The 27,161-nt window shown below is 39.6% G+C and overlaps 1 protein-coding gene across 16 annotated transcripts in view; it reads left to right on the forward strand.

The window, feature by feature from the left end:
- Nucleotides 1–306: 306 nt before the first annotated feature.
- Nucleotides 307–27,161, forward strand: part of PLEKHA5 (pleckstrin homology domain containing A5) — a 231,116-nt gene continuing 204,261 nt past the window's right edge. For 13 of the 16 annotated variants that reach the window (XR_011439987.1, XR_011439988.1, XM_070270990.1 and 10 more), the window contains exons 1-3: nt 308–641; nt 791–870; nt 3,192–3,249. Coding sequence is in view for 13 of the 16 variants with exons in the window: in XM_070270990.1 (XP_070127091.1) it covers nt 550–641; nt 791–870; nt 3,192–3,249 (230 nt within the window). In the remaining 3 variants the exon portion in view is untranslated. Of the gene's footprint in view, nt 642–790; nt 871–3,191; nt 3,250–7,251; nt 7,328–27,161 lie in introns of those variants that run through there. The other 3 variants (XM_023643207.2, XM_023643201.2, XR_011439989.1) reach the window with 3 other exon arrangements.

Here is a 27,161-nt window from a genome sequence, read left to right on the forward strand (position 1 = left end):
GCGATAGATATTTGAAAGATCTCTTGGATATCCAATAGCTCGTATACAACAAAGCTCAGAGGCTGCGTTTCTGTTGTCTGAAAGCGAGAGCAATCGGGGGCGCGGGGATTATGCTCCCTTTGAATCGCGCTCTGGGCTGGGAAGCCTTCAGGCAAAGCCCTGGGGGCAGGACGCGGTGTTTATCGATCCTGGAACCTTCGCTTGGCCGAGGGGCGGGGGAGCGCGGGAGGGGTGCGGAGGAGGGGTCTGGCCGCGGGGCGCGGCGCCGCCCGCCCCTCCCCCGAGCGCGCGGCGGGGCGGCCGGCCGGCGGCCGCGGACGATGCGGGGCGGCGGCGACGCGGGCCCGACCCAGCCGGGCCGGCGGGACGGGCGCCGCCCGAGGGGGTAGGGCGCGCGGGGGCGCGCCGGGCCGGGGCGGCGCGCTCCGGCCGCGCTCGCGCCGCGCTCCCCGCGCTCCCTCCGCTCGTTCGCTGGCTCGCTCGCTCCCTCCTCCCTCGGCAGCCGCGGCGGCAGCAGGAGCAGGCGGCGGCGGCGGCTGGGGATCAGACATGGCGGCGGATCTGAACCTGGAGTGGATCTGCTCCCTGCCCCGGTCCTGGACTTACGGGATCACCAGGGGCGGCCGCGTCTTCTTCATCAAGTAAAGAGCCGGGGGCGGCGCGGGGGCCCGGAGGGTGCGGGGGGCTGGCCGGCGGGGGAGCGAGAGCCCGATCGGTGCCGCTCCAGCCCCCTCGGCTCCTCCCGTGCCCCCACTCACGCTCCGTCTCTGCCCCTTCTCTCCCCCTGCAGCGAGGAGGCGAAGAGCACCACCTGGCTGCACCCCGTCACCGGCGAGGCCGTGGTCACCGGGCACCGGCGGCAGAGCACAGGTAACGCGGAGCCCGCCGGGCCCGAGCGGAGTTGGGCTCCGCCGGGAGGAGGCGGCAGAGCCCGGGCCGCCGCTTCCCCGCAACCTGCCCCGAGCCGCGCCGCCGGGCCCGGGAGGCGGCGAGGTGGGGCGGAGGCCGGCGGGGGCGCCGCAGGTAGAGGGGCCGCGGGGGCCCCGCCGCGGGAGTTCTTTCGAGTCTCTGGACGCCTCTGTCGCCTTAGCCTTTCATCCCCGCTTGGAGACGGCGCCCTCCCCCATCCCAACCTGGACACCCCCACGCCCCTAGGGTGGCCGACCCGCCTCTCCCTAGAAACCTGGAATCCTGAGTTTTTACTCCTGCGGCCACTCCTGAATCCTCCTACCCCTTCCATCCCCCATCTCACCCCTTGTCGCCCTTTAGGAAGTCCTTTCCCACTCCCCTCTCTGCAGCCCGGGACCCTGCCGCTCGTCTGCCGGGAAAATTTATCCACATCCTCTCCCTCCTCCCCAGAGAGCTGCCTCCTGCCGTGCAGCTTCCTCCTCCTGCTAGGTGGGACTTGTGGGTAGGTGGCTGATTGAGGAGGGGGAGGAGAGGAGTTTGGGGGTGCTGCGATCCTCTCTGTGAAAGAGAACAGCTTAGGAAAAGCTGGGTGCTTTCCCTCCTGCCGCCGGAGGAGCAGCCGGAGCCGGAGGAGGCGTTTGCAGCTGCAGTTGCTGGCCAGCCGGATTCAAAGTCCCCGGCAGCCGCGCAGAGGTTGCACAGACCGCCAGGAGGCAGTGGGCGTGCTAGGGGGGTGTCCCGTGTTGGGTATCTGAACCCTAAAGGGAGGGGGTCGGCAGAGAAGCGGAGCTCTCTGGTGCCTCTGGTAGCTTGTTTAAACGCTAAATGTGAGTTGAGCTGGAGAAGGGCTGGTCTGGCTTTCTTTTGTCATTCTTTGTTTACATTCGTGAAACTTGTTTGTCTTTGAAATGTAACATGTGTTCCTTACTGGCCTGCCTCTCTTTCTGGGGATTGGAAAGGCTTGAGAACAGTTTGGGTCGAAGGTGAGGCCGGCTTCAGCAGTCCTTTAGATCTGCCCTCCGGGATACTTTCTCTCCAACTCTGAGATTCTGTGAATCTCTTAAAGTTGCCAGGATATTGAACATGCCTCCTTTCTTTCTTTAAATTAAATTCTGGAGTTCAGTGAAGTGACTAATACCTCCAAATTTGCAAAAAGGTGGAGGAGGAAAAGGAAAGCTGGTGTAGCAAGCGTGCTGAGGTTACATTTTTAAGGCTTTTCTGACTAATACACTGTCATATTTCTTAACTCCCCAGTGCAGTCTTTGACTTAAATATACCTTTCAATGTTTTGCACACATTTTTCAACTTCCATGGCCTCTTTGCCTTACGGAGAGTAACAGGTGTATTTCACAAACGGCAATATGGTGTTGAAATTATTTATTCTAATCATCTTGTGGAATTATTTCATGTTTATTTTGGTTATCTGTGATCTAAATTTGTATTCTACATATTCCCCACAGATTTGATCACATTCACACCACAGGAAAATTTTATTCTCTTAGATGATTTCACATTAATTTTTTTTTTTAAGACATGATCATGATTTTTTTCTGGCTTGATTTACTTTGCTTTGACTCTGTGGTTTTGCACACACATCAATGGCTTTTTATTTCACAGAGGTATTATGATTAAATCCAAGCCACTTGTCATTTGTGAGTAATATGTAGCACATAAAGTTACTATTGTTCATCTGAATTATTGCTAGGTTTATTACTTGAAACTTCCCATCTCAAAGTCGAGTCTGAAGAAACACACATGTATGAGTATGTGAGGTTAGATTTCTCTTCTCGTAATTGAGTACTTAGGAAGTTCTTTCTCATCAGTGACACTTCCTGGATGGATTCATTTATGTAGCTGAAAGGTATGGCCTTAAATAGTTAGGATATACCTAAGAAGAAGCAGGTGTTGCCTTTTATGCACAGTTTTTTGGCCAACCAACCACTCATGGGTATTTTACCTAGGATTAAAAGGCTTCCCTTTGCTGTTTTGGATGCCAGAGCATAGTTCCTCTTCACTCTCCTCTTTGAAGTGTATAATCATGTCAGATAATCTTTAATATTGTTGATACTTTTCTGATGTCTTTAAATTTGAATTGCTATTTTTCCAAAAATGATGTTATATCTACCATGAGTTTTGTTACAAGTCCAACACCCTTTTTCTGGTTAGAAACCTACTTAATGAATGAAAATAGCTGATCATGACAAGGAATAATTAAAATAGATTGAAATTCATTTTGCTGTCCCATTGAAGTAATACTGATTGTGAAATATATGTTTTTCTAGATTTGCCTACTGGCTGGGAAGAAGCATATACTTTTGAAGGTGCAAGATACTATATAAAGTGAGTGTTTTCGTTATGATTTTTTTCCTTTGTAATTTAAATGTTGTGATTAATCCTCAGTTGAATAGTTGTATGTCTAGATATGATCATGGTTTTTAAAAGTATATCATATTCTATTGACTTTATCCTTTATATAGTGTTGGAATTTTGAGAGAAAAAATGACACTTTTCGTTTTCTTCTGTTATTTGTGTGGACATTCATTGATTTGGAAATTAGATCATTTATGGCCACAATTAATGTTTTTGGTGCTGCCGTATATATTCCTGGGGACAGCGCATTGGAGTATTTTGTCTTTCGCATGTTACCGTCTTTCTTTTTTTCTTTCTAAGGAAATTCTGTTCGTGTGCGTTTTAAGCAGAGCTGTTAGTAAATAGTAAGAGTGAGTTAAAGCTAGGTCACAGTTTGATGAGCCATGGCAGAGCTGAAAGTGGAAACAAATACTGAGTGTTTTACAAACATCTGTTGGAGCATTGTTTGTAATTTGCCTCAGTTTATTTCAATACATAGAAGTTTTACAAATTCATCTAAATGTTTTACTGCTATTTGTATTTGAATAAAAGGCTTTCAGTAGAGGTTACAGAGGAGAGATGACCAGTCAGTCCTAACCTTTCATTCTAGAAAATATTGAACTCATTTCTATTCAGAGTTAACTTGGTAGTACTTGGAGACAAATAACAATGCTTGAGGTCAACATTATGTAGGAAAATTTTTTTAATCCTCCAAGGGAAAATAAAGGTGGTTTTATCTTCATTCTAAATTAGAAACTGTTTCCTTAAGAGCTTATTTTTGTTGTTTTAACATTTTTTGTTTACTTTTAAGGAACTGAGGCTTGAAAGAGAATGCTTAAATACAAGATTTGGTTGCGATGTCAATAGTCTATTATTATTATTATTTATTACTAGCTAGATACCTAGCTAAGGCACTTTATTTCATTGGGCCCAGTAAGTTATTTTACTAAGTGACATTTTTAAGATCATGTCATACTTCCATTACATTGTAATTAGTTGTATGGTTTTAAAATTTTTTAGAATGATATTTATATAAAATGTCAAGGGATATTTATAAGTATTAGGAATGCTTACTTTTGCATGTAGAAATGAGAAAGGAAAAGTAAGATACAGGAATGGAGTAGTTTCATGATGTGGTCCTTCTCTGGATATTTTCCAGTTAAATCTTTTATTTGGAGACTGTGCTATACATTATTGGATGGCCTAAAAAATAAAGGCATGAGTAAAGTGCAGAGTCATGAGGAATTTTTCTAGTAGTATTTTTCATCCTGAATTAAACTGAGTTTGTATTGCCATGAAAAGGGATGCTGCTTTTTTTCGATATAGTATTGATATTTCTGAAGAAAGGTAGTTTTTTTCATGGAGTTTGTTTATTTTTATCCAATATAATTTTGACTACTGTACATTAAGCTTTGCTGGTCTTAGATGAATAGGGTTAACACTACAGTTCTCAGTAATATTTTCATTTCCGTAAATGTGCACATTCTTGGATGAATGTTTATTTGACAGTACAAATGTTATTCTGTGTGGGCTGAATATGTATTTTTTAATTTAGAACTAAGCTGTTAGAAAGACCTTGAGTTTTCTTTTGTTTTACTGGCCGTTTTGATTAGATTTTCTTTTACGTTGACTTAAACAAATTGGAATCTTAATTGAGTGTCATGCCTACATAAGTTTCTCAGGAAAATGAGGACGATATTAAGAAAGTTGTAATAATTTTACTTTAATTCTGAATATGTTTTTAAATTAGTGGGTTTTAATCATATGGTATTAATAGACAGCCGATAATTCTGTTCAAAAGTAGCAATAAATATTATATTATGGAAGTAATTTGTTCTAAAATTGAGCGTGTTATAGAAATATATCACTCATTAAACTTCTTTGAAGTAAAATGGTCATCAACAAACATATGATTTGTTGAATGTTAGGTGCTACTGCTTTTTCCTTTCTGAGTTGTGTCAGAAGACTAATTTTTTTAAGATTAGTTAAATCCCTAATGTAGGCTGTAATGTCTTGGAAACTTTTTACTTCTTGTGTTGTTGTGAGCAAGTAGTGATGCTTTATCATTCTAATATGATAGGGACACTACTTTTATCTTTTTTTTTTTAAAGATTGGCACCTGGGCTAACAACTGTTGCCAATCTTTGTTTTTCTTTTTTTTCTGCTTCCCCCCCCCCCGTACACAGTTGTATATCTTAGTTGCAGGTCCTTCTAGTTGTGGGATATGGGACGCCGCCTCAACGTGGCCTGACGAGCGGTGCCATGTCCGCACCTAGGATCCGAACCCTGGGCCGCTGCAGTGGAACTTGCGAACTTAACCACTCGGCCACAGAGCCGGCCCCTACTTTTATCTTAAACTTTACAATTTACACAGTGTTTTCACATGTTTTATCCGGTCTGAATCTCCTTTTAATCATGAAGTAGTTGGAAGAATTACTGTTTCCATTGTCACGCCAAATAATAAAATAGCAGAAACATGCCATTGGAACTTAGAGTCTGCAAAGACAGCAAGATGAGAAACAGCAGGACCATGAACTATATTTAGAATGCTCAGAGTAGAAGAAAGGATGGGAGTCTGAAGTAGGAAAGTGATTAATGTTGGTGGATATATTTCTCATTGTTGATTCTTTCTTAGATGAAGAGAAGAGATTATTGATCAAATTACATATAAGAAAAGGTGATAGAGTGAGCGGGATGGATTTTGTTCACAGGAAGAGGCAAGATAGAAAGGCCAATAAAAGGCACGTTGACCCTCTTGCTGTTCCCAATCCTGTGTTCCTGGGAAGCGCCCTTAGCTAGAAGGGAGACCTAAAGAGTTTGAGTTGTGTCTGCTTTTGTTCCCAAGTGAAGTACACTTAACTCTCAAATTATTTCTCTCCTGAACAAATGCTGGTGGTTGTTCAAAATGGAAGATTGCAAGGAAGAATTTATCTTTGTATAATATTTTGATAGGATTGGTTGCATCTCTGGGGGCGGTAAGGAAAAGAGCATTGGAGAGGGGAAGAGTCAGAAGAGCTGGACTTGGTCTTGACCTTGTTGAGGACTTTACAGCTCAGTCTGCATGTCTTTAAATTTGGCTGCCTGGAAAAGGCAACTTCTAAATGCCAACTCATTTTTAAGTTTCTGTGAATTTTATACTGTCCTGGGAATTTAAAGTATTCTACGAAATAATGAACTCACAGTACGAAGAAGAGATGCTGTGGGAAATAGGGAAAACTACTTAGCTTTCCTATCCTGCTTCACTATTTTAGTCTCTCTCCCTAAGCTTTGTATAGATAACCAGAGATAAGCATGAAGTATGTAGTGCCAGAGTTGTGTGTGCTTTCTTTCTGTTGCTGCATTTTGTGCTTTGTGTAAATATCTTGCCTAGAGAGCTGCTTGGAAACATTTAATAGTGCTCAATTGAGCCGAGGACCTGATCAGAGTTAACAGCGCTATAGATGTGAGTTGGATAATCAATTTATACATTTTTTGAAATTGGCTCTTTACTGTTAGGTAAAGTTTACTGTTTACTGTATATTTTTTTTTTTTAATGTTTGTTTGCTGTTTACCGTTTAGGTAACAGACTATTTCATATAGAGAATGCATTTTACTTTAATCCATTTGGCCAAAAAATGTTAATATTTGGAAATTCTTTATTGTAAAGATAAATATTTAACTTTAACTTTTTTCTGAGAAAAGTATTTTTTCTGTGTGCCTTAAGCTAGCCCGCCTCTAAATTATTTTATTACGTGTGGGTGTGTAAATACGTATGTACAGAATTTGAATTTGATTACTGAGTTTTGCATACTGCTGCTTAACACTAATTCATGCTGTTTATCTTTAGGAAGGATGCTGAAAATTATGAGTGAATTTTGTAATTTATAAAGTGTAGCTTTAAGTATTCAAATAACTTAGCTCATAAAGTACAGAAGATAATCTTATATATTTGAAAGTTATTAAGCTTTCTGCTTACTCCTTGAAAATATTGCTTAAATGACTGTCTAATGACAGGTCACGGTAGCTTGAAATGGATGTGTCATTGACTGTTCCTTTGTGCTTCAAAGCTGTAAGATGGTTAACTTCAAGTGCCAGGTAAATCTTAAAACAATGCTCTCTGAATAGTGAGAAACTTTGTTCTGGTTATTTAAAGGTCATTGTCTTACGTGGCAGGATTGTGGATCAAAAAGTCTTTGCAGGGTAATAAAAGAGTATGTAAATTTCGTGAGGTTATATTTTCCTATTGCTTTTTTCTTGACTTGAAATTTCAAGTTTTGAAAGTTGAACTTTTTCTTAGATATGCAAATAGAACACTTTTATTTTTGACTAATTATGATAGCTGGATCTAAGGTGTGCTAAGAATTTCTAACTAACCCACAATGAGGAGAGTTCTAGTATGAAATAACCATTTAAGGTTGCAAATGAGGAAAAAGTCTGTTTCTTCATAGATCATCACAATTCAAACTGTGAGCCAAGATAGGGAACATAACTGCCACAGGACATTAGACTATATTACTGTGTATTTGCTATTTAAAATTGTTTGGTACATTAGTGCTGTAATATTATAATTGAATATAGCAATGTAATGCTTCAGAAGAATTCATGAATATTATATTCTTTTTCATATTCATAACAGTTTTGGACTGTAATATGTAATCCTTATGTGTGTAAAGCACTTTGTGCTCATTAATTAGGCACAACACAACTATGAACTATGGTTTCAACCTTCAAGGAGTTTGTAATATAGAGAAAATATGCGTTATATTAAAAGAGAGAGATGGTGTCGGGAACATGGACATAGCATTAAATTAATTTAATCTTCGCAATAGCCTTTTATTCTTAGCTTTTTTTTTCAGATGATGAAACTGAAACTTAAAGAGGTAAAGGGCCTATTGTAGGTCATATAGCTTCACTGTTAGTCACTAGCATTCAAATTAAGGTCTCTGGGCTAAAACCCCTCTATACCTGAAAATACAGGGCAGTATAAACAGATCCTATAATATGTATCCCTCCCTAAATGGGTTGCTTGGGACTAGAGGTATCATTTCATATAAACAAGTAACAGTGGTTAGCTCAGTCAGCCAACCTACAAATAAATGCTTGTTTAACCGCCTAAAAACTTGCCGACTAGCATTATATTAACAGAGTCTTGGAATTTGGTTGTTCCTTTACACGCACCCAGCAGTGCCTAGTAAATGCCAGGCACTGGTCTAGGTGCTGGGGGTTATGATGGAGACCCTGCCTTCCTGAAGGCCTGAGTCTAGTAGGAGAAACCAGTGTTAAAAACAAAAAAATGAAACAAACATGGAATTTAAAAATGGTATCTTCATAAAGGAAAAGTAGAGTGTTCTGTGACAGTAGAAAGTTTACTGTAAATAGCAGTGTTTCAGTGATAAAATGCATTTAGAGTTTCAGTCAAGATTGGGATGCCAGGACGTCCAACCACAGTGAATGTTATGGAATCCCATTGTCCTTCTTTCTGCCCGAGGACTGCTGCTCAGAACCAGGCCCGTTCAGTGTCCTCTACTTGTAGTCCCCATGTACAGCTTAATGCCTAGCATCTAGTCAGCCTCTAAATAAGTGGTGTCTCTGCTGATGATGCTGGCTTCCAATCTTTGAAGGAGTTAATCGGGATAGAACAAGATGAGTCCCCACAACTCAAATGGTTGCGTTTTGAGAACCCTGTCTGGATTTCTCAAATGATTTTTCTCCTAATTTGGATAGACCTCTTTGTTTGATTTTCCTTCTTCTCAAAGTTGGCATATGTTTAGGAAGGGCGAGGAAATGAAGAGTAGAAAAAGATAAGATTGGTTGGAAGAGTCAATGAGTTGGAGGCCCTTGAGACTGGCTGGATGTAAACATCCCTATCTAGCCACTTCTGTCTGTCCTATGAAAGACAGAGAGTTTCTTAATATTTGTTAACAAATGCTCTTGTCCTATGACTTTTTCATTTTTCTGTAAGAGGTATGAATAAGTTGGGGTTAATGGCAAAAAGTTACATGTATATACGTGTATTTGTAAATTGGAGTTAATAGTGTGAAAAATGATAGTAGTTGTCTGTCAGATGGCGTCATAAGAAATCAGAGGAGGAAGAGGCAAATTAGGCCAAGCCATCCTGGAAAAGCTTGAAGGAAGAGGTAGGAGTTGAGCTAGACCTGAGGGTGTGGATGGAATTCAGATGGGTTGATATAAATGACTGGTAGGGTAAACTTATGCAGGTGGCAACATGTATAATGTGTATGATGAATAGTGATAACTACCCTGCAGGTAAGTGATGCTAACGTAGAAAATGCTAGGATAATGAGAAGTAAAACTAGGAATACTGTTTGGAGCTGTGCTGTGTCTGGTCTTTGAATGTCAGGCTGAGATTTTAATTTTCTAGGCAAGCCATTGCAGATGTTTTTTGATACAGCATTAATAGCATAAAGTGAATGTTTTAAGGGAGATTTTAATACAGGCAATATGGATTATAAAGGGGCAAACCTGGAATCAAGGAGACCAATTCTGGGTCTGCTGCTGTAATCTGGGAGTTAGTTGCTTGAACCAAGTTGGTAGCAGCGGAATAGAAAGGAAGGAGGCCATTGATCAAAGATATTAAAGAGGAGTTGACAGGCCTTAGGAGCCTTGCTGAGCTAGGAGGCTGACAAAGAAAGAGAGCTCAGAAGCTGCTCAAAGCTTTTGTGTCCCCGTGGCTACAAGAATCCCTTAACCAGAATAAGGGAGTAGGGGGTGGGGAGAACTCTAGGTGGAGGTGTTAATGATGGTTTGGTTTTTGAGCTGCTTATCTTGAGAGGACTTAGCATTTCAGGTGGCTAAAATCTGGCCTTTCCGAAGGGCTCCCAACATTATCTTCTGTTCCTCCCTCCCTCATGAGAAATCCCCCTCCTACTCTCCCACCCCCCACCCCCTGGCCAAACCCCTACCTCAGCTACCTAATTGGCTGTCTACATATATAGAGATCCAAGCCAGGGATGTTATATTCATCCATACAATTATTCGTTCAACAAATACTTATTGAGGCTTTGCGAATGAAACAGACATGCACCTTGCTCTTAAGGAGCTTATAGATAAATTAGTGGGAGAGAACGTAATAAAATAATCACAGAGATATAATTGGAGACTATGATAAACACTGTGAAGTATACATCATGCTTTGACCAAGGTATTGAGAAGACTTGGCCCAAAATGGGGCTTCCTGGAAGAGGCCTTTCTGACAAACATAAAAAATAAGCCCACCTCTGAAAGTTCAGCTGTGAAATCCCCACAGAGTGGATCAGAACAGAGCAATTACGAAGTCACCTGACAGATGAAGAATAAATAGCATCTTGGGCTTGAGACTGGACCGTAACCTGAGTGAAAGTGTTGCCGTATCTAAAGAAAGACTTGGTGGGAGGTTGGTGTGGTATGGGAGTTTAGAGAAAGGAGAGAAACTGCAGCAGAAGTCATTCTCTGCCGTCTAATAGGGAGCAAAGCTTGGCCAACTGTTTTGATTAGTTCAGTCCCAGGGGCACGTTCTTCCAATCAGTCGTTCACTGATTCATTCTTTCTTTCAATTCTCCAACACATTTTGAACTCACAGTTACGTGCCTTAGTGGTTGGGATACATCGTTGAACAAAATAGACTGAAACACCACCCTTCTGGGGAGTGGAGTGGTGGGGGAGGGGAATGTCAGATAAAGTAAAATAAATATATTTGATGGTATGTAAGGATATATAAATGATATTAGAGAAAAATTGAGCAGAGTATGGAGGATCAGGAGAGGAGTGGTGAGGAATGAGCGTGGGAGAAAAAGGAGGTGAAATCAGAGCAGGAGCGGGCTGGACTGTGTGGGGGCCTCATTGGTTGGTGTAATTGGTTATCAGTCAGTGAGATGGGAGTCATTGCAGATCTGAGCAGAGGAGATGCGTGACCTGATTCACCCTTTGAAAGGGTCTCTAACTGCTGTGTTAAGATGAGATTTAGGGGGCCTTGTGGAACCCCTTCGGAGTAAGTTCCGTGCCCCATCAGATTCTTTCCTTATATTTCTCCTCCTTGGTACTTAACAGGATTATGATTAAATATTTAATTGTATAACTAAATTATATTTATTTCTTTTAAGTCACCAGTGATTATCAATTACCATTGATTTAATAACAGCTTTTCAGAGGGAAAAGAGAGCACCATGGCCATATTAAATAAACCCCTTGATCCTTATTTCAGAAACAATATGTTTAAAAAGTACTTGTTAGAATCAAGACAACGCTTTTTGACACCTGTTGGCCCACACCATATGGTAGGTAAGCTTCGTGAAAAGCAGTCTTGTTCCTTGCTGTATGTGTTCATTAGGCTGTATCAGCCTAAGTCTTTCTCGTCGTAGTTCCTCAATAAATATTTGTTGATTGAATAAATTTTGCTAATGATCTTAATTCCACACTATTCAGAAACCTTATCGTTCGGTCTTTGTGAAATTTAAATAGTCTCTCCATGTGACATTTCTCTGGCCCAATATGAATTAGTCAATCAGCTGTTTCTCCAGTTTGGTTTGTGGGATTCTTCTCTGAGAGATAGATAGGATCTGCTCAGAGGCCTGACTGTAGGACTTGATCCGTGATGAAGCCAGGACAGTGCCAGGGACCTGTCAGGCCTATGTGGAGATAACCAGAACCCAGACCTCTCCGTTGACCATGCCATTTCCATTTAGAAGCTTTCACAGTTCAAGCTACTGTGGTTTCTGGAGAACCAGGGAGACGTTGAAGTCTGTATTGTCACGAATAGTGTGGGTAAAATGAATGCAGTCCAAATCTTAAAATTCTGAAGTCCGTGGGGCCTCTAGAAATGTGAGAGAGAGAGAGAAAGTGGTTCTCATGACGTACAGATGACAGAAGTTCCTGAGCCTCTTGGGGAACTCCCTGGCGTCTTAGGAGTAGCCTCTGAAGTATTGGGAATTATTCTCCAAAGTGGCCAGTGACATCAGAAGAACCCTTCTGGACTGTTAAGTCTCTGGAGGCAGACAGTGTCATAATCATCTTTATGTTTCCAGCACCTGGCACACAGTAGGCAATTAGATAGTTGAAATGAAGACCTATTATAGATTGTAAGAAAAGCAAGTCTTTACCCAAATCTGAATATCCCGGGGCATTTTTCTGCTTCTCACTTGTCATCTAGTCAGGATTCTTATTGTGGCAGATGTCAGTGACCCAAAGCCAGCTAGTATAAGCAAAAGCAAACTTATTTTTCCACATTAATTCTAGGAGTGACAAATGAATTCTTCAAGGCTCTTCACCCACCTTTTTTCCCTTAGAAAGCCTCTTTCCACTTAACCAGAAAAGTGGTTGCCCACAGCATACTCTTTTAGCTTTTTAACACAAAAGGTAAAGTTTCTTCTCTATTCCCAAATAAAAAAATCTTGGACAAGGACTCTGACCACCTTGGATCGCATGCCCACTGCTGGAGCAAAGACTGGCCCTCTAGTCTCCAGTAATTTCTGTCCGTGGCTGTAGCCGAGGTTACTATTGGCAAGCCTTCCAGAAACGACATGATGAGAGAGAAAGGCCCAATTCGCTGTAGGAAATTGGGGTGTGAAAGATTACAAGCTCAGAGGTCTATTGCTCCTCACTTGTAACATAGTGCCAAGTGCTAAAGGCCAGGAAGACGGTGAACTGGAGCATTTGCAAACTTCTACGAAATGATAGTGATCTTCAAGGAAGCTTTTTGCCTTACCTTGCGGAGGGAGCAGTTGAATGCATGAAGGATGATTCAGGCCTGGACCTGGGAGGAGGAGGAAGTGCTGAGTCTAGAAAAAACAATAGAAACCAATTTCATACTGGCTGTCCTGAGCAAGAGAAATTGAGGAAACCAACTATGATTTAATACAAATGGCAGTAGAACCGCTGTGATCACAACTCCACCCTGCTCTGGTAGGCCAGGGGTTCCCTCTGCTTCTTCTGAGTTTCCTGGCCACTTCAGAGAATAATTCCCAAACAGCGTCAGTGCTTGAGTAATGCTACCAAAGCTTGTTTGCTCCATACCTACCATGTTCTACGAGGTTTTTTTTTCTATTTCATTCAGATAGCTTAGATTGTTTTCACATATTGTATCTTTGGATAGACATGGTCTTAAAAAAAAGAAAATTTGCCTCTGAGATGAAAAATAGTTTTAGTCTTCATATTGAATTTATTCCAACAGCTTTTGCTGAACCTGGTTGAAGGTGCACATAATACCCATTTTATTAAATATTTATTATAAAGCTATTGGCCCTAAAATTTAAAACTCAATAAAATAGGATAGTCTGGCAGTCTTGAAAAGAAATAAGGAGCTTCTTGCCCAGTTTTCATAGTGTAAGGCAATGATAGACGGAAAGTAACATGTTACAGTTAGTGTCAACTTTTTTCTCTGTTGAAAATGCCTCTGTTGTACTACATTGATTTTTGAAAACTTTGTTCCATCACAGAATATAGATGCATTCAAATAATGATGGCATTTAAAAAAATTTAATGAAGAAATATCAGAGAATAATTCCAAATCAAATAATACAACTCTATCTTAAGTATGTTTGCTTTTTTCTAAGCTGTTTTATAATATTGTGTTTTTTCCTCATAATAAAGTAATGCATTTTTATTATAGGACATTTGGAAAATACTGAAGAGTATAAAGGAGAAAATAAAAATCACCCAGTCCCATTATGCAGAGAGAATTTCTATTGATATTTCAGTACATATACATAATTGCGTACATAAATATTTTTAAATATTTGGGTCTTACTGCTAATACTGTGTTGAATACTGTTTTCATTAAAGTTATATTATGTGTCCTCATGTCATTATATATTTATTCAATAGAAGATTTTGTAATAACCATGATGTTCTGTCTTAGGAATATATAATAGTTTAATCATTCCTCTATTTTTAGATGGCTATGTTGTTTCGAACTTTTTGCTGTGAGAAAAATCCTTATGTAACATTTTCATGTGCATGTCTGTTTCCTAGATTTAAACTTATGGGGGAAAGAAATGAGCTTTTTAAAAAGTTCATTACTTACCATTTTGTCAAGTTGCCCTCTAGAAGATTTGTTCAAATTTATGTTCTCTCCTGCGATAAATACTCTTGATTGGACACATGAAATGTAAAGGTAACTGATGGAGAATCCATATGGATTGTTATTAGTGATTCAGGTAGTTTGGAACAGGGATTAGTCTTCATTTATGTGTTGCTGCATAACCAATTACTCCAAAACTTTGTGGTTTAAAACAATGATTTATAATTTCTCACCTTTTTTTGGGTTGACCAGGCTCAGCTAGGCTGTTCTTTTCTTCCATGTGGTATAACTGAGGTCACACGTGAAGATACATTTAGCTGGAAGTTGGCTATGCTTGGAATATCCAGTGTCTCTCTCCTCATGGCCTCTCATCACTTCATGGTCTATCTGGAGTTTCTTTATAACATGGCAGCTGGCTTCTAAGAGGGAACGTTTCAAAAGCACAAGGCCCAGGGTGCAAGTGCTTCTGAAACCTCTGCTTGCATCATTCTTGCTCATGTCCTCTTGGCCAAAGCGAGCCACATGACCAAGGCCAAAATCAAAAGTGGGAGAGGACTACACAAGGCTGTGAATACCAGGAGGTGTGGTTCTTTGCAGACCGTTGAGGTATTGGAATACCAGAGATGGTCAGTCAGTTTCAACTAGCATCCCAACTCTGATTAAGTAGGAGTAGCAGTTTGGAGCACTATATTCAGAAGAATTTGGAGAGCAGCTTCTGGATCAGTAGGAAAGCATATTGTGATAAGCTAGTGATGTTTGCAAGGGCTTAGGTCAGGAGATGGGTATACTGGTGTATTTACCATCCTTAATTTAATATCTATGAATTTATCTCATAAAGCCACAAACTTGAAAAATAAAAGTGATTCATGAGCTTGCATGTAAGCTTAAATAATGTAAAAACATTTGGGTACTTGAGTAAATTGAGTCTTATGCTTTTGTTCATCCTGGTTTCACTTTGACATTTAATACAATTGGTAGTAGAAGATGTCACTAATTGGTATCTTATGCTAGATTAGTTTGCAGAATACCCATGTTTTACACCAGGACTGCTCTTTCCTGTTGCTGAGTGAAAAAGCTGTAGCAGAGTTCATAGATGAGGAACAAAGTACCTCTGCTATTGATCAATGGGTGGGTGGGTGGGTGGATGGATAAATGGATGGATGGACCGATAGATGGATAGATAGATAATCTCACATATGTATGTACTTGGGTGTGTGAGTTTGTGATTTTAAGTGCTTGACTGAGTTGCCACTTTGACCTTTGGCTTAGCTCATGTGATTTAACCAGTAATTATCAGTGGCAATATTTAAGAGTAGGCACTATAGCTGTCTGAATTTCAAGGGAGATTTATAGGAAAATGTTACTGTTCTTCCTGATACAGTAGTGTGGAGAGTCTCCTTCTATGGTTTTCCCTCCCCAAGAGGTTATATGTATCAACAGTTTGTTCACTCTTCTACTCCCCTTCCTTTGTATTTACATACCTATACATATATATACATACATACATATATATATCTTTTAAACCAAAATGACTTTGTCCTGTATATACTATTCTGTGAATTTTCCTTTTTATTTTATAAATATCTTACTTGGGTCTTTTCATATCAGTAGTTAGAAGTCAACACACTTCTTTCAGTAATTGCAAAATATGCTTTGATTATTTAGCTATATCCCTATTGTTGGACATTTAGTTTTTCCATTTTTTTCTCAATTTGAAAAAGTATGGTAGTGAACATACTTATACATAAACTTTGTGGTCATATGCAAATATCTTTATCAAATAGCGGTTAGATGTGACATTCCTGAGTTAGGCTGTATGTCTATTTTAGCTTTTGATAAATATAGTAAAATACTGCTAAACACCATAAATGGGGTCCAAAAATATTGAAATGGTTAAAATGAATAATTATAAGATTAATGAAAAACTATATTTTTCAGTAAGTCCATGGAGTCACAAAAAATAGAAAAGTGGTAAAAAAATGACACGTGCAAAACTGACTGCGTAATGAATTAGAAAGCCCGCTGTGATAACAGTGCATTCGCTTCCTAAATTCCTTTGGGAATTGGAGTCAGGCCAACTATTGGATCCATTGACATCACATTCAGATTAATTTATGGTTTTTCTATTTGTGGTTTACAATTAGGCCATCTTCCCAAAAACCTTCACTGTTTTATCTTCTCATCATGCCATGTATAGGATTGTATGCCTCTCTTGTCTCCTTGCCAGCACTTGGTATTACCAGCCTTAAGTTTTGAGTAATCTACTGGACAAAAATGACATCTTGTTTGAATTTGCCTGCTCCTGGTTTTGGCTATGCTTGGCGTCGGCTCCTGTATTTGTTACCTATTTGAATCTCTCTGTCAGATTGCCTCTTCCATATATTTTCTCTGTGGTTCTATTGTTATGTTTATTAATGATTTATGTTATATATTTATTTGTACTTTTGATGTCTGGGGTCAGTTAGCTTAGTAGAGATCTCCAGAATATTTTTGTCGTGTACCCGTACAAGTGGAAAGTTTTTGATTATATGTCCTCATATGTATACTTATTTATAAATTATATACATGTATTGCTGTCAGTTCGTGTCTTACATATTAGTAAAGCTATTTTTTTCCTTATTTTATTGCAATTTAAAAATAGATATAAATAGGGGTGCTAACCTATCCACAGCCCAATGGAAAGTCTAGTGTGCATCTACGTGGAAAACCAGAAGTTCAGAGCACAATATGATTTGGGCCCTTTACAGGCCAGTTAGATTTGCCAAGAGGAACATGCTCTTTGTTCATTGACCACAGTGTGCCTATTTGTAAGCCTATGGGCACCGAGTACTCCAATGAAGTGGACGGTAGCCATGAATTAGACCTTGGCTCTGTTGCCTCTGTTAGCCATACTCCTTTGAGAAAATTGCTTAATCTCGTTATGTACCAGTTTCTTCATGTGTAAAAAGGAGAGGATAATTCTTGCTTACCTATTTTATAGGCTTATGATGTTGTGAGTTAATTTATGTGAACAAACTTTGAAAAACTGTAAAACATGGTATAGATATGGAATACATGGGTATGTTTTAAGTTCATAACATGGGGTATAAGAGAACACGCTTCAGTGTCATGCTGTCATTTTAAGCTTAAAATGCATGGCCTACCAGTAGTGGCTTAAAAATATCATTCTTTTAAGTCTTCATCCTGTGTAGATTTTTTTTTTTTTCTGCTGTATCTCCCCAAACCCCCCCTGCACACAGTTGCATATCTTAGTTGCATGTCCTTCTAGTTGTGGGACGTGGGACGCCGTCTCAACGTGGCCTGATGAGCGGTGCCATGTCCGCACCCAGGATCCGAACCCTGGGCCGCCACAGCGGAGCACGCGAACTTAACCACTCGGCCACGGAGCCAGCCCCCTGTGTAGATTTTAAAACCTCTTGAAGGTAGGAACTGTTACACACGATAATCAATAAGTGTTTGTTGGTGGTAGGTTAGTGTACATTTAATAACATACATATGTGGCTTTTAAGATACTGTTTTCTATTTAAGAAGGCCCTGTGATTTAGGAATTAGAAATCAGTTTATTTGTGAAATACCCAGTGGGACTAAGGAAGACTTTCTTTAAAGAGTAAAGTAGCTATTGTCCAGGGCTGCAGATAAAAGGCAGGACCTAGCTTTGAATGTATTCTCCAGGGCAGTGAAGAATTCAAGGCCTTGTAACATTAGGGACTGTCACGTAGGTGGGTAGAACTGAATTATAAGGAAGACAGTATATGATATAGTGTACCCAGGAGTCACTATTGAAAAGACAGTTTTGAATGTAGGTGTGGCTGTTTTAAAATATATATATTATAATTTTTTAAATGAATGAGTTTAACTGTAGAATAAATTATGATTGTCTCTAGAAGGGGGTGGATGGAAGGAGGAGAACTCAAAGAACTGAACCCCTTATCATTGATAAAAAGGAATAAGAAAACCGATTGTAACTGTGTAAATATATAGGTTTGAAATATTTAAAATGTATGAATACTCAGCCTCTGCAAAGGTGCTGGAAAACAGGCGCTCTCCAGCACAGACTGCTGGCTGTCACAGTCCGGGCCCGGGAACCGTAGTGGCTAGAGTAGGCCGAGACTAAGAACTGTGGGCGATGGGCCAAGCAAGGTCACATTCCTTCGGAACACTCTCCTCTCCTTCCCTCTCATTTGATTCTCAGAACAACCCCACGGGCTAGAAAGCAGGACAGGCCTGGTCCAGTTCAAGTCACTAAACCGTTTGTGCTTACCCAGATGAGTGGGAAGGGGAGGTGGCATATATATTTATGACATCTATTTTCAAAAACTTAGTTACTTAAACTCTTGGAGGAGGTAGAAAGTGCACAAAAAAGAAATGAAATCCTTTGTGAATTTGGAAAAAAATATGTTTCTCAGAAATAGTTCACCCTGAGAAATTTCTGTATTTCAGAAAAGAATGATGAAAGCACAGGGAAATCAATTACTTATTTTTTTCTTAGACACAGGAATCCCGGGTACATTTTGAACATTTACCTGATAATCCAGATTTTTACAATATCAAGTCAGCCCCTCGTTATTCTCCTATGAATGATTTTCAGTCCAGCTGCTGTCCCTTTCTCAGCGGAGCTGCAAAAGAACCTCTAAATGGAAAACAAGCAGTATTATTGTAGGAGAAATAAAATCCTTTGATGGGGTTCTAAATCCTTTCCGTATACTATAACAGTTCCTGCCTGGCCAGCTAAACCCTCTTCCTGATCCAGCCTATTGAAGCCTCATTGCAGAAGGCCCTGAAATTAAAATATTTTACAATTTTTGGCTTCAGTTCCTCAAAAACATTAAAGGGGAAATGTAATAGAATGTCTGAGTTGAGTAGATAGGATTAATTAATCTTGCTCTATCAGTTCCTGCTGTATAACAAACCATCCAAAAACTCAGTGGCTTAAAATAATAACTATATATTGCACACATGTCCCTGGGTTGGCTGGGGGATTCCTCTAGTTTCTCTTGGGTTCGCTCTTGACTGACATCAGCTGTGGGTCAAGTAGGAGGCTTTGCTGATCTTAGCTGGTCTAGAATGGCCTTATCTGGGATGGTGGGAATGACTCAGCTCCCTTTTACGTGATCCTGCGGTCGGCTTGCGCAGGCTTGCCCTTGTGGTGAAGGCAGGTGTCCGAGCGAGTGAGCAGAAGTGTTCCAGGTCCCTTCAGGCCTGGGCTCCAAATTGGGACAGCGTCTCTTCCACTGCTTGCTGTTGGCGGAAGAAAATCACAAGGCCAGCTCAGATTCAAGGAGCGGAGAAATAGACTCCATCTTTCGAGGGAAGAGTTGGAAACTCATTGCGAAGGTTGTGGATACGGGGAGGGACAGAGAATTGAAACATTTTTGTAATCTGTATAGCATACATGCCCGGAAATTACTGAAGACAGCTAAAGTTTATGGTTCCTGTATCTCAAATATGGGATTACACTTGATGATGGTCACACTGCTCATCATATATTCCTTCAATTACATAGAATATTAAGTGGATATGTGTATAAGATTCTTCTTTATTAAAACAGTTCCTAACTCCTATAGAGTAGGATTATTTTTTTCTTTTCATGATGTGTTTAGTTGGTTTGGTAGACTCATTGGGGCAATGGCATTTTAAGGTTCAGAGTGGGTCCTAGTACTTCTCTTGTGGGGCTGGAGAAGATACTGTAAGTCGCAAAGTGTTTCTCAGGTAGCTTTCAAGTCAATGACCTTCCCTATCCTGCAAACAGCCATTTTGACAATGAGGTCAAAACTCATTGACCAGGCACTTGCTGTTGTTACCATGTTTTATTTTTCTCATGACCCTTCCCAGGGCTCAAGTTCTTGTTTATTTACTTTTTTGTTGTCGGTCTTGTGTTACTGGGATGTAAGCTTCACAAGAGCAGGGACCTCCACTGACCTGTTCACTGCTGAATTCTCAGAGTTTAGAATGGTGCCTCCTCCTTCTTAGGAGATGCTCAATAATATTTGTAATGACAATTTTGTGATAAACAAGTCAGCAACTCATTAAAATACAGAGTGTTACATGCTGTGTCTCTGGTACATTTTAGGTGCTCATTAAGTATTCGTGGAATCTATAGGGAGGCTCATGGGTGGTGGGAGCTCAGAGGAAATGAATAGTTGGAGCCACAGAGGGTTTTTCCAGATGAATGCAATGAAAGGCAGATGAGCAGGAGAGTTTAGGGTATGATAAATTTCTTGAAATTTTAGACCGTTGAACTTCAGGCTGGGAAAGAGAGAAGTGGAGCAAGAAGAAACCTGAAGGATTGGGATAGAGATTCGCCCAAGACCAGAGAATCCCCATAGGGGAGTAGTGAAACATGCTCGCTGGGAGGTTGGGGTTGTGTTGCTGCAGCGTAATCACTGAAGTAGTGATCTGAGATGTGCCGGCTTATGGGCATCACCGGGTCCTGGGATTAGGGATCAAGGGAATGAATGAATGGCTCAGGTGGTTGAAGGACCTTGAGGAGTAGGGAATAAACAGTTTATGTTTGAGAGAGTGCAGCAGCACAGCTGACCTCCTCAGAGGAAAGTATTTGACAGCCAGAATATTGGGTAATGCTTTGAGAAGAGGTTAAGGATGTAGGGGAGTTTGCTCATAATGGAGCATCACTTCCAGAGATAGTTTAGTTTACAAAATAGAGGCGGAGTGGAGGCTAGGTCAGGGACAGAGCAGAGCCTTGTAGAGCTCATGCTGGGTCAGGGGATGGATTGGGAAAGGGAATGGGGATGGCATGAACGTGGGCATTGAGAAGCTTGATGGATTCAGGGTCAGTAGAATCTTAGAGAAAGGTGACCCTGGGACCAACACACAGAAGCTGTGGCTCATTTGGCCAAGAGTAGTGGTCAGCCCAGGAATTTCTCGGTTCCGTCTGTGTGAAGAGGGTTTAGGTAGACAGATTCTGAACTCTTAGGAGCTTTCATACTAAACAGATATCTACTCATTTATAGCTTCAGTATTTTTGCTGTAGTTTTTCATATTTGAAATATCTTTTTTATTAGAAATGACATTTTACAAATGTAAACTGTTTACAAATGTGAAACTTTAATGATACATGCAATAGTAAAGGACAAGGATGAGGATTTTCACATTAATATTTTCTGTTTTTTGGTCCTGAAGTTTTTTTACATTGGTATTAACAGAAGTAGATGTTTTAAATGTAAATATTTAATCTTTTTCCTGTTAGTCACTTTGGAAGTTCAAACTCTGTGGTGAACCAGAGCAAAATTTCATAATCTTGAAACCACAAAGTTGCCTAATAGACAACAAAGTAGGGATGACAGCGGTGGAAGATTTTACAAATTCCCGGAACCCCCTGGAAATAATTTTAGGAAAAGCATTTGACTGTAAGCTCATAAATAGGGACTCTTTAACGTGAAACTAATTAATAGTAATTACTTTCTTGCCTTTAACCCCTTCATCAGACTTGTTCCAGTGAAAGGAGCGAGGCAGGTTAAAATAATCTGTAATTTTAACTGTCTGCTCATGGAATACAGGTGACTTTATTTTATGCCATTAGCAATAGTCTAAACTGGGGGGTCACATAATATTTCTTTCGCTACTACTACTTATATGTGATGCTAAGAATTTTTACCACCTTTTTTGGGTATGTGTTTTATTTCATTATGAAAAATTTAATGCATACCAAATGGATGTAACATTTGTCAGACAAAGAAAAATAAGATGAATAACCACTGCGCATGGTACTCAGCTTTAGGTATAGAATATGTCTGGGACCTTTGAATCCCTGCCCTTCCTTCATCCCATTCCTCTCTCCTGAGCCCCTCATAGGCAACTACCATCCTGAATTTTGTGTTTATAGCATTCTTATGATTTTCCTTAAATTTTACCATATATGTCTGAGTCTGCATACAACGCAAAGTTTAATTTCCCCTGCTGCTTTCGTTTTTTTTTTTTTTTTACTTGAGGAAGATTGTCCCTGAGCTAGCATCTGTGCCAGTCTTCCTCTGTTATGTGTGGGATGCAGCCGAAGCAGAGCGTGCAAACTTAACCACTAGGTACCAGGCCAGCCCCATCTGCTGCTTTTTTTTAACTTTACAAAAGTGAAGTCATTTTGTATACGATTTGCTTATTTTGTTACACATAATTATTTGTGAGATTCATCCCGAATTGATGTGGTTTATTTTTATGACTGTGTAGTATTTTAGCGTGTGGTTATACTACAAGTTAACCATTTCCCATTGGTGCACGTTTGTTTCCTATTTTATTTTATGGCTGTTATGTGAACATTATTGTATGTCTCCTCATGCACATTTGCAAGGGTTTCTCTAGAATATATAACTAGGAGTATAGGTTGTAAGGTTGAGGTTGTAAGGTGTGTTCATTTCGACTTTATTGAATAAATCTAAATTATTTTCCAAAGTGGTTATCCTAATACACTCCCTCCAGCAGTATATGAGTTCTTGTTGCCTCATATCTTTGTCAGCACTTGATGTTGTCCATCTTTTATGTGTTTGCCCATCTGATGGTTGTCGAATGTTTACTTAGTGTGGCTTTTACTTTGAATTTCCTGAATTAATGAAATTAAGCCTCTTTTATTGGGTTCATTGGGTATTCATGTTTCTTGCTCTGTGAAATGCATGTTTATATCTTTTGTCCACTTTTCTTGGCGTCTTTTTACTTAGGATTTTTAGGAATTTGTTTTTGTTTATTAATTATAGACAGTAATCTTGCAAATCTACTCTTCCAGTTTGTAGCTTTCTTCACTTTCTTTAAGGGATCTTTTGGTGAACATAATTCTTAATTTTAATATAATTATTTATCAATCTTCTGTAAGTTATGACAGTATTTTTTTTTCTGTCCAGTCCTTTTATTTTTTTTGTTTTTTTGATTTTTTTTGAGGAAGATTAGCCCTGAGCTAACTACTGCCGATCCTCCTCTTTTTGCTGAGGAAGACTGGCCCTGAGCTAACATCCATGCCCATCTTCCGCTACTTTATACGTGGGACACCTACCACAGCATGGCTTTTGCCAAGCGGTGCTGTGTCCGCACCCGGGATCTGAAGCGGCAAACCCTAGGCTGCCGAGAAGCGGAACGTGCCAACTTAACCACTGCACCACTGGGCTGGCCACCAGTCCTTTTATCTTTTTCCATTGTAGTCTTTGTATTTCTTTATGTTGCTGGCTAGTACCTCCAGTACATTGATAAATAGAAGCAACTACAGCTCCGACTTAAAAATAATTGCTTCTAATTTACCATTAAGAATGATATTTAATGAAGTTTCTGGAAGATATCCTTTCCAGGTTAAGAACGTTCTCAGCTATTCTTGGTTTGGTAAGAACTTTTATTACGAGTGAGTGCTGAATTTTATCAAATATTTTTTCTGCAGCCATTGAGATGATTTCTTTTTCTTTTAATTTTCTAACTCAGTGAATTACTATGAATTGTATTAATACCGTTCTTAATGGTAAACCAACCTTGCGTTCTTAGAATAAACCCAACTTGGTCATGATGTACTTTCTTTTTTATACATTACCCCCTTGGGTTTGTTGATAGTCTGTTTAAAACTTTGCCATTGATGATAATAAGTGAAATTGCCCTGTTTTCCCTCTCTTGTGCTGTCATTGTTTGGCTTTGATATCAGGGTTATTCTAGGCCCAGAAAATGAGTCAGAGCGTATTCCACTTTTTTGTGTTCTGGAAGAGCTTACATGGGCTTGGAATCAATTACTGAAATAAATATTTGTTATTTTCAACTGTTGTGATGACTTTTCATTTTATCTGTGAATTTCTGTCATTTAAAAAAAAATTTTGAAATTGTGTTATCAGATGCATTTAAGTGTAGAATTATGGTTTTTTAAGTGTAGAATATGTCATCAGGATGAATTCAACATTTTATCATTAGGAGGGGACCTCTGCCTCCATTGGTACTCATGGCCTTGCCTATTTTAATTTTAATATATCATACCAGGTTTCTTTTATTTGGTAGTTGCCTCGTATAACTTTTTCTACTCTTTTACTTTTAAAAAAGCTTTGTTTATCTGTATGTCTTGGACATGTCTCTTTTAAATAGTGTGAAATGGATTTTTATCCAGTTTGACAAAACCTTTTCAGTTTGGAAATTTAGTCAACTTATGTTTCTTGTGATCACTGTATATTTAAAATTATTTATGCCTTCTTATTTTGTGCTGTCCTCTTTTATACTTTCTTCTCTTGGCTTTTTTGATTTTTAAGATGGTAATCTGTATAATCTTTTACATTGTTTAGACCCCAAATGCTTGGGTAGCAGTTGATAATGAATTTTCACCTCAGAGTTGACTTACAAGAAACATAGATGTCAACATGTACCACAAATTCAATAAGAAGTTATTAGAGGAAGTGCCTGATAAAAGGTCTTCATAATTTTAGAAGAGCTAATTCTAAGGAAGATTACTGATCTTTTGTGTAGGAGGAGTAAGTTGAAGATAGTCGGTCCTCTGTATCTGCCAGTTCTGCATCCACAGACTCAACCAACCGCGGATAGATATAAATATATACCATGTTTACAGTCGCAATTGGTTGAATCTGCAGATGTGGAATCCGAGGTGGAAGGGCCAACTAAGGGTCTTGAGCATCCGCCAATTTTGGTCTTGGTAGGGGGTCCTGGAACGAATCCCCCACAGATACTGAGGGACAATCGTATGCTGGTTAAATGCTTTTCACTTCTTTCTGGTTTTTTGTATTCATCAATGGAAGCAAAATGTTTGGTGTGTTTTTTCGATTTAAAAACTAGAATCTTCTGTTAACAGACTGATATTTATATTGGCCTTCTGGTGATTTAAAATAAAATGTCATTTTTTTATCGAGACATCAGCCAACACTAAGTACCTTCTGTGTTAAGGTCTGTACCTTGTGGATACAGAGAAATGATAGGCTTTGCCTGGAAGGGGTTCATCTGCCCCAGTGTTATCTATTGATGTTTAGTTCTAATGCCAGGTAAGAGTGAGAAACTTCTTCCTTTCTATGGCAGTATTGGGCTAACCCTCTAGGTTCATACTGACATGGCTGAGGCTAGGGAGGAAAATGAAGCAAACAGATGAGAAGTGGTAAGGGAGTTAGAAAAGTAGGAAGGAATATGACTGGAGGTGTGCAGGTGGGATAGACTGGCACTGACAATTTCCTATTTTTCAACAGATTATTTAAAGGATGGACATAGGCACTCTTAGTCCTTATCAGAAAGCTCATTGTCACATAGTGGGAAGACAAGCTCTATGTAAAAATAACTTAGGTGTATTTTTATAGGATCTGTTGTTTTACCTGGCAAGAAGGAAATCCGGACAGTCCTAAACTTGTTTTGATCATGAGATTAAATAAAATGCTTTTATTAGATGCTTCTGAATAATGAACCCAAGTTTCCAGTAAGAGAGCCCCATGCCGGCAATGGGAGAAAGCAAGATTCCTTCCTGTTAAGTCCCTAAACCTGGCTTTTTCTTCAGGTCCCATTTGTATATTGCTCTGTTAGATTTTAGTCAGACATCTACCTGATCTAATGTAGTTTGGGGACCTGTAGATTTTTTAATAAGCTTTGGAATCACCAGTATCAGGACTTTAAATGTGATCTACCTGGAATCAAATGGAATGTGTTTTCTTCTGCAAAAGAAGATAACGATTTAAAGGTATGAATCAGAGTCCTGGGCATGCAGTATCATTAGTCTTTATCTAGAATCTGTTAGTGCTCTGCACTCAAAATTGCAAAGGCGACAAAAATCTATCAGAGATAGAATTACTTTCTCGTATCCTCATAATAAATCAAACACATGGGGAAGAATAGTGATGGTTTCTGGCTTCTGTGGAACCAAGCATGGTAACACTTACTGACCCGAATATACTAATTCGCCCTCCACAACTCACGTGGCTCTCTGAAAATAACTCATCTCTGATAGAATATCTGTCTTCAGAGACATTCCTGAAAAGTGTACACTGAATGAAGGCTCCTTCTCTCTGTAGTAGTTTATGTAGGCAGGCCCAGATGTACAGAGAAGGTAGTTTCTGTAATGGCTGCATGTTATTTTTGTTTGCTTTTTGAGAGAATTATTTGTATTAGAAAGTAGTTTCCATTTTGTAATCCTGTTTTTTGAGGTTTCCTATATCAGTTTTTATCTATTGCAGGGATCTCCATTGAAGCGTGTTCTTTAATTGGTAGAGGGATCAAAAAGGTTACATAGGAGTATTTCCTAGCTTTGTTGTTGTTGGTTTTTTTTTTCCTTTGGGGAATAGAACTAACCCAGTTATTACAACTTCTGTGAAACAGAAGAGGAAATAATTAGGGATTTTTATAGAGCAGTGTGAAAAGTTAGCTTTTTACTTTAGAAAATGGGTTGTATGGAGTTTCTCAGGTAAAAACCATGTGTTAATAGTGAAACCAAATATGATGCTAAATTTTTATATTTTGGTTTTGGTAAGAGTAAAGCACATGCAAATTCAGTATGCTGTTTAGAGTAAATGTTTCTGGCATCCAAAATGATAACACTGCTGTCTGTCCCTTACTGTGATCAACTTATTCTACTTGTCGCTTCCAAGACTTTCTTTTTTCTTTTGTTTTGTCCAGCTTTGTTGAGCTATAATTGGCACATACCAAGACTTTTTCTTAAAACAGAGCTTCCCCAAAGTAATTTTTTTCAGTCTAGCCTTCTCATGCGTTTGTTTGATATGAACTTTGGTTAGGAATTATGGTTTTGTTTTCCTCTGTCTACAGAACGTGAAAAAAATTCACGCATTTATTCAAACATTTGAACCCCTAATATCTGTTAACCATTGACTGTCTATTGGGAAGGTAGTAATGAACTAGACAGACCTGGCCCTTACCCTTGTGGATGTTATGGTCCAAACTCAGAGCCCTTTGCATTGACTTTAAAATTACAAATCAAAAGTTTTAAAAATTCAAATAAACT

The sequence above is a fragment of the Equus caballus genome, chromosome 6, assembly GCF_041296265.1.
Source record: "Equus caballus isolate H_3958 breed thoroughbred chromosome 6, TB-T2T, whole genome shotgun sequence".
NCBI classification, from domain to species: domain Eukaryota; kingdom Metazoa; phylum Chordata; class Mammalia; order Perissodactyla; family Equidae; genus Equus; species Equus caballus.